Genomic DNA, 12,203 nt, shown 5'->3' with positions numbered 1-12,203 from the left:
CTATCTCAGAATATAAAGGCTTAGCCCTAAAAACACTATGCACAGAGGCCTGAAATGCAAAGAGTCCATTTTTTATTTTTATCACAACTTCTGTTGTTTGACTATTTTTAGTGACTAGTTCTATTCTAGTGCTAATTACTGGATTTCTGAAGCTAACCAACCCTTCATAAGTATCAGATCTGGCATTGGCTGAATAGGAGGCAATGTGGATGAATTTGGTAATGATCAGATTAGATTGAAATGGTTAGATCAGACATTTATTCTTTTGTAGGTGACCCATGCCTGCCGATAGTGGGGGAGGGCAGAGTGAGGGCAGTGGCTTCCGCAGTGTGACTGATCATGCTCAGTCCATGTGAGCATGCCCAGTACAAGCCAAGCAGCAAATCTGGAGGGGGGGAGACGACCCTGCCCGCCCCTCTCCCCACGCGGCCTCTACTGCCATGCCACTTGTTGATTAAAATTTGAAAAGATTAAAACATCTCCTGAGTCTGAATTTGATCTAACATAGTAGTCAACGTTTAATAATTTATTTTCTGTTGTTTGAGGTCGGAGATAGAAGATGGCAGAGGCTGAAAGCACAGTTATAAACACCAATGTGAAACAGGTAAGAAGTTATTTTTTAGACCACTTTATATTTCATATTTCAAGCGCTTATGTTCAGTGTGATATTCCTGTAATGTTCTGTATCTAGGGGTTCCGTTTCAATAACGCAATGCAAAACCGGCTCGAGCCCCCACCCAGTGACCTGGGACAATTACATACCACCCCCTGGGCACCTCTAAGAGGCAATACTTCCCCTCTCGCAAGCACGGAGTCTGAGTGTAGCAGAAAATGTTTAATAACATGAGGTAAATGACATCAGCATTAAATTGGAAAAAACACCACAAACAGGATTCATAACACAAACCATGAGCAAAAGACCCACCCCAGCAAATTGGGCCGTGTCCTTTCCCTTTGGTTCTTGAATCCAGCAACCCAAAAATCACCCAGAGTCCCCAAAGTCCAACACCCCCAAAGTCTCTGTCCCTGATCAGTGCAGCCCCAGAGTAAAAGGGGGGCACACAGGGTGTTAAGGGGCACCTTACGTGATCCGAGGCCGACCGGCCTCCTCTCCGTGGGGTTCCGCCGCAGCCTTCACCACGAGCCAATCCACTTCCTGCCGTCCCACGAACTGCTCTGCTCTATGAGCTGCTCCGCTCCGCTCACCAACCTGTGAGCCGCTCCAGCCGTCCCCGCAAACGGCGCCGCTCACCGACCTGTGAGCCACTCCAGCCGTCCCCACAAACGGCTCCGCTCGCCATTCCTTGGGCCGCTACAGCCGTCCCCGCAAACAGCTCCGCGCCACTCGCTGCTCCTCCAGCTATCCCTGCAAACTGCTCCGCCAGCCGCTTAGCAATATAGCTTTAGGCTCCCCCACTAGTTAACACAGCACTCAGTGATCTCAGCTCTTAGTAACTTTAGCTCTTTTAGTGATTTCAGCTTGTAGTAAGGGAGCCCCAGTTCTGGTGCACCATTGGCCCAAAGTGAATTCAGCTTAGCAGTCTGTAACTAGACTCCTAATGGAATCAAAGTTAGCTCTGATATTCAACAGTGGAGAGAGGCAGTGGTGCAATTGGTGTTTCAGGCCCTCAAAGGCACCCATACCATCAGGTACAAATACCTGTCCCCATCCTCTCTCCATTCACTGGGGGTTGGAACCCATGTCCCTTGTCTAGCGAGTGCTACTTAGGTGATGGTGAGACCCTCTGTCATAAAACAGTTTCATTATCCTTGATTCACATAATCAGGGTAACAACACTTTATTCCTCCTGCCCCAATAACAGAGAAACTGGGGATCCCACCCCATCCAAAGTAACCACTTTCAGTTGCTGTTGTCTCATGCCAGGCGGGTGGGTGTGCCTATGCAAACAAGATCAGCCCCTGGAGTTCTTTTCCACACTCGCCATAATTCACCATCAGATGTCAGGGTAGAGCTCATCCTGACTCTGCTTACATTCCAAAATCCACCAACAAAGAGAAACAAGATCTAGGGATCTGAGCACAGTAATGGGAGCTAGGAACTCCTGAAATCTACTTCTGATTTCAATTTTGTAGCTAAAATGTTCATGCCAGGGGAACTAAAGAATCCCTATTTTCAGGCACTTAGATAAAAGCAGCTTGGTTTTCAGAACTACTGAGCAGCTGCAGCTCCCAATGAAGTTATAGGAGCACTGTGTAGGGAAACATCACAGGATTGAACCACCAGTTATATAAAGAGACGGTGAGACTGATTCGTTTGGAAAAGCCTGCCTTTGCAGTGGCTGAAATGAAAACTCACAAGTGGTAGCATCCATGAAGAACATTATTGACTTTTTATTATTCTTGCAAGAGTGGAGACAAACTGGGGTGAAAAATGCCTGTGAAGGGAGGTGGGGCTGGTGATGTGCAGTGAAGCTAATCTGTGTTGGCAGGAAACCGTGGATGGTGTCACCTCTGTTGGAATTTACAGCTCTGCACAGGTAGTGGAATGAGGCTATACTGTGTCCAGATCAGCCAAAATTATGGAGCAGCTGCCCAAAACTGTCGCAGACAGACAACAGTATACGCCATGCATGCTGCCAAGTTGGGAGGGTCGTGACCGCCAACCTTTGCCTGCCCTATCTTTTGTGACCTGAGGGGTTGAGAGTGAACATCATAGACCCAGGGTGCATCTCTCTCCCTAGATCCCTCTGTGACGGGTTGGATCACAGAAACCCCCTTGGGAGCTGCCACCCAATGTGCAAAGACTACCCCTGCTTCTGTTTTCCCTGCCAGCTCAGGATTCCAGCACCCTGTCTTGCTGAGCCAGACACTCCAGTCTGCTCTAACAAAGACTCAGGGTCTGAATCACTTGTCCCAAAGCTGCAAGTTTACCTGAAAACCAGCTCACAGGAGTGTGCTTGTCTTTAGCACTCAGATGCCCAACTCCCAATGGGGTCTAAACCCAGATAAATCCGTTTTACCCTGCATAAAGCTTATGCAGGGCAAACTCATAAATTGTTCGCCCTCTATAACACTGATAGAGAGATATGCACAGTTGTTTGCTCCCTCAGGTATTAATACACACTCTGAGTAAATTACTAAATAAAAAGTGATTTTATTAAATACAGACAGTAGGATTTAAGTGGTTCAAAGTAGTAACAGACAGAACAAAGTAAGTTACCAAGTAAAGTAAAATAAAATGCGCAAATCTATGTCTAATCAAACTAAATACAGATAAGTTCCTCACCAGTTCCCGAATGCTCCCTTTTACAGGCTAATCTCCCTTTAGCCTGGGTCCAGCAATCTCTCACAACCCCTGTAGTCTCTGTCTTTTGATTTAGTTTCTTTCAAGTATCCTGGGGGGGTGGAGAGGCTCCTTCTTTAGCCAGCTGAAGACCCAATGGAGGGGTCTCCCCCAGGTTTAAATAGGCTCTCTCTTGTGGGAGGAGACCCCCCTCCTCCCTCCTATGCAAAGTCCAGCTCCAAGATGGAGTTTTGGAGACACCTGGGCAAGTCACATGCCCCTGCATGACTCAGTCTTTACAGGCCGACGCCATTGTCCACATGGTATCTTGCATGTCTCCAGGAAGACTTCTTATGTGGATTGGAGCATTCCAAGATGCATTGTTCCCCAAGTGTTTCCCGATCAGGTACTTAACCTGGCAAATTCCTTCCTAAAGAAGCTGACCAAATGCCTCACCAAGCTTACTTAGAAATCAAGCAAGCATACAGCACAAAACATATTTCAGTTATATCATACATACATTTATAAACACCCACCCATAAAGCCTTATGGGGTACGCTGTCACACCCTCCCCCTGAACTTACTGCCAGAGACTTGGACACTGTCCATGGCGGAGGCAGTATACCTAAAGTTCCTCTTTTCTGGACAGGGCATTTGGATCACAGAAACCCCCTTGGGAGCTGCCACCCAATGTGCAAAGACTACCCCTGCTTCTGTTTTCCCTGCCAGCTCAGGATTCCAGCACCCTGTCTTGCTGAGCCAGACACTCCAGTCTGCTCTAACAAAGACTCAGGGTCTGAATCACTTGTCCCAAAGCTGCAAGTTTACCTGAAAACCAGCTCACAGGAGTGTGCTTGTCTTTAGCACTCAGATGCCCAACTCCCAATGGGGTCTAAACCCAGATAAATCCGTTTTACCCTGCATAAAGCTTATGCAGGGCAAACTCATAAATTGTTCGCCCTCTATAACACTGATAGAGAAATATGCACAGTTGTTTGCTCCCTCAGGTATTAATACACACTCTGAGTAAATTACTAAATAAAAAGTGATTTTATTAAATACAGACAGTAGGATTTAAGTGGTTCAAAGTAGTAACAGACAGAACAAAGTAAGTTACCAAGTAAAGTAAAATAAAATGCGCAAATCTATGTCTAATCAAACTAAATACAGATAAGTTCCTCACCAGTTCCCGAATGCTCCCTTTTACAGGCTAATCTCCCTTTAGCCTGGGTCCAGCAATCTCTCACAACCCCTGTAGTCTCTGTCTTTTGATTTAGTTTCTTTCAAGTATCCTGGGGGGGTGGAGAGGCTCCTTCTTTAGCCAGCTGAAGACCCAATGGAGGGGTCTCCCCCAGGTTTAAATAGGCTCTCTCTTGTGGGAGGAGACCCCCCTCCTCCCTCCTATGCAAAGTCCAGCTCCAAGATGGAGTTTTGAAGACACCTGGGCAAGTCACATGCCCCTGCATGACTCAGTCTTTACAGGCCGACGCCATTGTCCACATGGTATCTTGCATGTCTCCAGGAAGACTTCTTATGTGGATTGGAGCATTCCAAGATGCATTGTTCCCCAAGTGTTTCCCAATCAGGTACTTAACCTGGCAAATTCCTTCCTAAAGAAGCTGACCAAATGCCTCACCAAGCTTACTTAGAAATCAAGCAAGCATACAGCACAAAACATATTTCAGTTATATCATACATACATTTATAAACACCCACCCATAAAGCCTTATGGGGTACGCTGTCACACCCTCTCTTCCCTGGATTAAGCAGGGCCAACAACAATCAAGTGTGTGTCATGCTATCCAAAGCTCACAGCTGCCATGGTGGGGTTTGAATCTCAGGTGTCATGCCTTCATTCATCCTGGTCAACGAATATATGTAACAAGTGAGCTGTTGGTAGAATAGGTGTCCTATCCCACATCTATTCCTGCCTGGTCTGACCCCAGTGTACAGCTCCGTTCATCCAGTAACTTCCACCTGAAACAAACTTTGTCCCAGCTGCTGTAATGTGTAAGATTTAAACACACTATCTAGGTTCTGAATGGGGGACTCCACTAACTGGGGAAGTGCGCTATCAGTGTCCACCCACCAGCTCGCAGACAACACCCACAGGTGAGGGAAGGTTTGTAGCACCACTGTGACACTGGTGGTGCTTTAAAGATAGGCTGGACGGAAGTGGTCAGTCACTGTGCCTGCTCAATTCTTGGCACTGAACGGCCCCACTTCTGCAGAGATTGGCTGCCTGTGGTGGGGGGTGTGGGCAATTGCAAGGCTCACCCAGGTGGTTGTATTTAGGACCCCAGGAAGTGTGTGGGAGAAGGGAGATGATGTCAGAGCCTGCAGCTCCCACTGCTCCTTTGCAGCACCCTCTCCTGATTGATCATTGCCATCTCTTTCTTTAAATCCACCCCTCTCTTCTTTTTGGATCTCCCATTGCCCACTGCAGAAAGACCCAAATGAGGCGCTGGTCATCGCCGTGACAACCAGGGCCATCTTCAACCTGGAGGAGGAACATCAGCTGTTCCTGACAAAGGGCAAGGAAGAGTATGTGAAGTATCAGCAACTCAATGAGGATAAGCCCTTGGAGCAAGGTACAGCCTTCGCTTTCATTCAGGTGAGACGCCAGCAATGGCCCCCACTCTCATCAAGATGTGTGTGAAACTTGGTCCATGGCAAAGTTCAGCCTTCAGTTCCTTCAAGCCTTGTGCTCTTTGGCTGGGGCATCTCTCCCTGACGAAGGCAAAGAGTGGTGCCTGACTCATGGTGAGGTATGGCCTCTGCTTTCATCCAGGTGAGATGCTTCGGCCCAGATTCTCAAAGGTATTTAGGTGCCCACCTCCCATGAAAATCAGTGAGAGTTTTAGACACCTAAATACCTTTGAAGTTCTGGGCCTTTGCCCGTAGCCAGGTGAGATCTCGGCTCTTGTGAGGTCAAGATGCTTCCAGCCTTAGCTCTTATCAGTATAAGGTGTGGTCTTTGCTGAGGTGCCTTCCTCAGACATGCATAGGAGTGTGACTCTTGGCCCTCATTTGGAACAATGAAATATACAGGTGAGTTGTGTGTTGTTCTGTTTTATGGAGGGATACATTGCGGACACATAAACCATCAGGCACCATTCCAAAACTGACGGTGGCCAACTTGGATAGCGCCACATCACTATGGTATTTTTAAAAATTATTTAGTGTTTAAAGCATAAATACCAGCCTTACTGCCATACCCAGGATGGCAGACAAACTGTAAGGAATCAAGGAAAACTATGGACTCCAAATGACACTAGTTTCCTCACCACAACCATCCTAGAAACCTTACCTTAGAAAGAGGGAAGGTTAGAGACAGAGCAACATCAGCACCATGAAGTGACTTCTTGAGCAAGGACATAACAGCAGCAATTTGGAAGGAAGATGACACCAGCAGAGGTTGGTGACATCTGAAAGTGGGTAGGCAAGTTGAATTATATATATTTAGTGTATATATAATAGACTACGTATAATAGACAAAATAGGCTAAATTCAAGCCAAACATATGTTGACAGAAAAGGATGTGACCCAGAATAAGGGATCTGGGGAGCTGTCATTCCCATGGCTGAGGGGAGGTGTAGGCCACGCCGCAATACATGCTGGGAAAGGGGCAAGGATAGCAGGAGGTCCCTTTTCATCAGTGTGAGAGATACTGGGGAGAGAATAAGACTTGCTGTTCGTCTCCCCACTAGGAGAAAGAGAGAGACACTAGGAAAAGGGCAAGAGCTCCAGGTCTCTCTGGTCAAAGGGCCTGGGAAGAGGCCCAAGAGAAGACAGCCAGAGGGTGGGGTGAATCACTCCAACGAGGGGGTGCCTGTTGCAGAGCGAAGGAAGTGGCATGAAAGGGGAAGTGAAGCGGGGCCAGAGTTGGTGCTTCTCTGTCGAGGGCCTGAAGGTTGGAGCTTGCAGAAGAGAGAGGGCACGAACTCCGTTGAGTCAGAGGGAGAAGCAGAGCAGGGGGCATTGCTGTCGTATCCGAGGGAGGAGAGGAGAGTAACAGACCCTTAAGGGAGGGCTGTGATCCAAGGAATGAGACTGGGAGCAACATTGGACTCTCATTACCCCAGAAGGGGTGGAGTACTTTGGTTTAACCAGAGGCTTAAAGTACCAAAACCAAATTACTGAGAGAATAACTATGGCAACCAATAGGCCACTGTTAAATTTGGCTTCTTCTGGCTTAAGCCCAGGGTCAGGGCTGTTGGCGGTGGAAAGGCAGCAATCTCCCCTCTGCATCCAGGGGCCCTACATGGACATGGCTAGAACAATCAGGGGACACACTAATGTTAGCCTATCCACTGCAGGACTCCTGTAATGCCCTAGGGCAAGTTAAAGCCGTCCCCTCCCACAACAGAATTCCTGAGGGAAAGTACATGGCAATGCTTTTGTCTGCCCTTCTTTGAGTGGTTCCCCATTGGGTGTAGAGGGCCACTGTCTTCTACATTTCTCTACACCAGCAAGAGCGATTCTGTCTCCTGGATGGGGGGAGGAGTGCTGGAAATTGTGTGGCAGCAGATTGTGGGTACGTTTGTGAGTATACAACTTTGTAAAACAGTGTCGTGTCTCCGGCTGTTTCATCCAGGCCGTGCAGTTTGTGAATGAGAAACTCCTGGAGAGAAACCCAGTGGAGAAGGGCCTCTTTGATGTCATCATCCTCTCCAACAACAGCCCAGAGAGTGGCATGCGCATCGTCAACAGTGCTAAGCAACATGGTAAGGAGATCCCACCTCTCATTTGAAGTCAGCCCACATTCAGTGAATGGGGGGAAAACTTCTCATCCGGTCCTCCAGAGACTGCTGTGAAATAGATGAGGAGGTGGATCCAGGGGGGATACACACCAGTCTGGGGACAGGTGGTATGGAAGGGGAAGGACCCAGCCTATGTGTGGGATGGTAGCACAAAAAGTGGATGAAGTGAAGGGGATGTTGCGGGAAATGGCTGGCAACCTGAGAAGGATGTTGCATGAATGTAGGAGATAAAGAGTGAAGATTTAACATTGTGAGGGACATTGTGTTGAGGTGGGGAGGAAAGATAATGGTGGCTGTGCTGAGGGTCGCTGCATAAGTGTAAGGCAGTGGGGTATTGCACTGATATCTGGAGCACCTGTTGTCCTGGCAGGGTCGTGTCATCAGTTGAACAAAGGGACATTGCATTAGGGTGTGTCGGCCATGGCAGGAGATGTAGGGAGCGCTATGTCAGTGTGTGGGCTGGAGCACAAGGCAGGCTGGAAATAGAAATTAAAGATAGCTTTTCAGCTCTGCCATAGGTTTGCTGGGTGGTCTTGGGCAAGTCATTTCCCTGCTCAGTGCCTGGGCTTTCCCATCAAGTGGGGATAATGATATTGACCTCGTCTGTAAAACACATTGAGATCCATGTATGAAAAGCGCTGTGTAAGAGCTAGGTATTAATTTGATTTCATTTACTTTTTCTGACGTTAAGGTTTGGAGATTTCCAAGTTTTGCTTTGTCAGCGATGAAGATTCCACCCAGTACTTGAAATCCCATAATGTCAAGCTCTTCCTCTCGGCCGACAGGATGGACGTGTGCAATGCACTCCAGCGAGGTGTGCTTTCTCCCTCTCCTCCCTCACCCAGCCTGGGATTTCATTCTTACACCTGGGCCTTACACCGCCTCCCTGCATTAGCCCCAAGATGAAGTTATGTCAAGACTTGCTTTTTCAGAAGGGTTTATTACTCGATTCAGAGAAGTAGTTCTGTGCCGATCTTGACACATTACGTCTCAGCCTGGAAACAATTCAGAACCTAACAGTTTAGCTGTGTCTAGAAGTCACACATAACTGTTTGATGGTGCATGTCAAATGAACTAGCAGGTCTCCGGTGCAACTGGGCAAGTAATTCATAATTCATCTGTTGCTGAAGAGTTTAGTCTCTTTCTGTTTACCAGATACCCACAAACAGACCATGGGTTTTCTCAGATGTATTCGTTATTCCAAATTATACATCAAATAGTTTGTGTGAATAATTGTTGCTTATGAATTCGGCCACAAGTTGGTCATTACGAGCATCCGGTATTGTAAATTCAAGCTGTTCCTGCTTCCGGATTGAATGAGTCGCTGTTAGAATCAGGTTTGCAGAGCACTATAATTATAAATTGGAAATTTGCTTTCTGTGATTCACTTAAAATTAAGCATATGCTGAAGTGCTTTCCTGAATGGGGATGAACATAAGCATGCGCTTAACCTCAATCAGGGTGTAGGAGTCTTTCCAAGGACTTTCAGGGCCAGAGTCTCTCTTTCATGAACATTGCTGGTTTGACTGGGACCTCGCCCAGCTGTCGAGGTTCCTTCATTCAGGCACACAACACAATCCACAAGCAACTTATGTCTGAATGAGAAATCTTTTCTTTGCAGTGAAGTAAAACCCTAACCCTGCCTGATTGAGTAACATTCCTGGTTTAAAACCCATTTCCTGGCTATAATCCCAGTATGTGAGAGTGGGCAGAGAACCCCTTTTCTCCAGTGCAGGAAGAGGGCCAGCATTAGGCCAGGTGCGTAGAAGAATATAGTGGAGGTGCCAGCCAGTTTCACCAGCTGCACCAAGTGAGCATGTCTGGGTTTGGCAGGGTAGGATAAGCACAGGCAGGAGAGTGCTGGGTGTACATGGTGCATAGGTGCAGCAAACCACGCTTCCCACAGCACCTACGGAGGTGTCTCCAAACAGTGACATCTGAGCATTGCCTCTCCTTCCCACCCCCAGAATGGCTCTGCCGGATGAGCCCTATTTGGAGATCTATCATCTCTTTTCACTTGGGGAACCCGAAGCTGCGAGGGCCTGATCCAAAGCCCATTGAAGTCAGTGGCAGTCTTTCCATGGATGTCAGTGGGCATTGGATGAGGTTGTAACAATTTCCCAGAGGAAGCTATGCCTATGCTGACTTCTCCCCAACCTGTCCTCCATTGCATGCAAGCACAAAGTTTTTCTGTGGCTCCACTGGCTGCCGCATGGGGGTGCCCTGCTGAGCAGCATCTCCAGGCAGCCAGGACTTGTACTCTGGGGCCCTCACCGGAGCGTGGACACAGTCTCTCTGGTTCCCATTCTCAGCCAGGCAGTGACACTTCTTTCTGTCCCACAGGAGTGTCAGCGGCTCTCATCTTCCAGCAGGAGGTGCAGACCCCCAGCACACAACTGCGAGTGGTGTTTGATGGGGATGCCGTGCTCTTCTCGGATGAGACAGACCGGGTTTTTCGAGAGAAGGGGCTGTCGGGGGCTCTGGAGTATGAGAGGGCAATGGAAGCCGTGCCCATGGGAGAGGTATGTTAGCTTGCCCTGCCTTGCTTCTAACCTGCTCAGTCTGGTTATGTTACACTCACCCACAGTGACCAGTGAGTGGGCCCTCCTGCTAGGGTTTCACCAATAGCCCCTTGCAGCAGAATACGCACAAACATTCCTGGGTGGCCTCTGGCTTATACATTGACTGCTTTGGCCTGATCCAACACCCCACTGAAGGCATTGGAGAGTCCCCCGTTGGTTTCAGTGAATGCTGTAACAGGCCATAGGTCTCTTCTCCTGTGGATGAGGTTTGTGACACTAGCCCTGCTCTGAAATCAGATAGGCCGCCTGTGAATATTTGCTCTATTTCTAACCCTCTTCCCAGTCTGCAAACCTTTATTAGCAAATTCACTGTCCTTTGTCAAAATCAACTGGTCCTCTTTTTGTGGGGCTGCCTTTTGGAATGTGTCCATCTGCTCACTTAGGACTGAGATAAGGCCACAACATTCACTTCCATTTCCGACCTACTTGGGGTTTGCATCAAGTCTTCAAAAGTGAAGGGTTAGAGCACTAACCCACTGTGCTACTACACAGTTCACACTATGGCACAGTTCACAGACCACTGGTGCTCTGCCGACCACTTGCCGGAGGAGAGCTGACTGGTGGCACAGTGTTGGCTCCCTCTTGTTTCTAGCTGCTAAGCTGCATTAAAAGATGGGTACATGCTATTCAGGTTTATGACAGGTTTATGCTATTCAAAGCATAAACTGCTTTCCTAAAGTCACGTTTCCATGTAAGCAATTGCTGTCATTGCAACAGGGATGTTTTATGATTGATGGGTGGGGAAGTGTCCACGAGACCATCCCTCTAGTTAATTGTGGTCCAGGCCCTGGAAAGTCTGAGATCTGCAGCTGTAAGGAATCTACATTCCTAGCCTCTGTGAGAAATTGCTCCATCTTCCTTGAGCTCTCTTTTCTGGCTATTTTTGTGCAAAGGTGAAATTAACCCCTCCTCGTGTTCTCCCAACCTCTAATCTCTGTGTGGTTTCCAGGGTCCATTGAAGGCATTTGCCATGCATCTTGGGAAGATGCGCAAGAAGTTCAGCCAGGAGAATTCCCCTATTCGCACCTACTTGGTGACTGCCCGCAGCGGCCGGGATATGGGCATCCGTGCTATCAAGACCCTCCGGGAATGGGGGCTGGCGATTGACGAGGCCTTCTTCATGGATGGGGCTCCCAAGGGCCCTCTCCTCTCCCAGATCCAACCCCACATCTTCTTTGATGATGGCCTTCATAACATCCAGGGGGCTCAAGATATTGGCATACCCTCTGCCTTGGTCCCCTGTAACTGCTGATGGGCAGGGATGAAGGGGCAAAGGTCCTCCAAGGATCAGGTCTCCCAAATGCAATTGGAGAACACAAGGACAAAGCTTCTGCCAGAAGGGATAAGGGAGGATTTCTAAACCTGTGCTAAGCAAGCTCAGGGGAGAGGGAGAGAAGATGCTGTGTGCTGATGTGGTGCTGGATCTATTACTCTTGGGTCCCTCTCTTAGTTCCAAAGACAGGGTCCATCTGATCCTGGGGATGTGGCAACAGAAGGCCAAAAATCCACAGGAAGGAAGGATGCTTGAAATGTAACTATTATGCCCATCTCTTGATCTGCCTTAGCCGTCTCTTCAATGACTGCAGCCCTTCCAGCCACTAGGGATAATGTGCT

General features: G+C 48.2%; 1 protein-coding gene across 1 annotated transcript; it reads left to right on the top strand.

The window, feature by feature from the left end:
• Nucleotides 1-559: 559 nt before the first annotated feature.
• On the top strand, nt 560-11,841 carry LOC135878565 (cytosolic 5'-nucleotidase 1A-like). Its single transcript, XM_065404269.1, has 6 exons — nt 560-604; nt 5,691-5,858; nt 7,842-7,971; nt 8,699-8,821; nt 10,351-10,529; nt 11,539-11,841. The coding sequence occupies exons 1-6, from the start codon at nt 560-562 to the stop codon at nt 11,839-11,841; spliced, it is 948 nt and encodes a 315-aa protein (XP_065260341.1).
• Nucleotides 11,842-12,203: the final 362 nt, after the last annotated feature.

The sequence above is a fragment of the Emys orbicularis genome, chromosome 4 (genome assembly GCF_028017835.1).
Source record: "Emys orbicularis isolate rEmyOrb1 chromosome 4, rEmyOrb1.hap1, whole genome shotgun sequence".
Lineage (NCBI taxonomy): Eukaryota > Metazoa > Chordata > Testudines > Emydidae > Emys > Emys orbicularis.
The sequence above is the reverse complement of the archived record's forward strand: the minus strand, read 5'-3'. Positions and strand labels throughout refer to the sequence as shown.

Excerpts from the sequence above, each read along its gene's own strand:
- LOC135878565 (XM_065404269.1), top strand. The coding sequence starts at position 560 with ATGGCAGAGGCTGAAAGCACAGTTATAAACACCAATGTGAAACAG. Across the intron at positions 7,972-8,698 it reads CAACAGTGCTAAGCAACATG|GTTTGGAGATTTCCAAGTTT; the intron begins GTAAGGAGATCC and ends TCTGACGTTAAG. Across the intron at positions 8,822-10,350 it reads GTGCAATGCACTCCAGCGAG|GAGTGTCAGCGGCTCTCATC; the intron begins GTGTGCTTTCTC and ends TCTGTCCCACAG.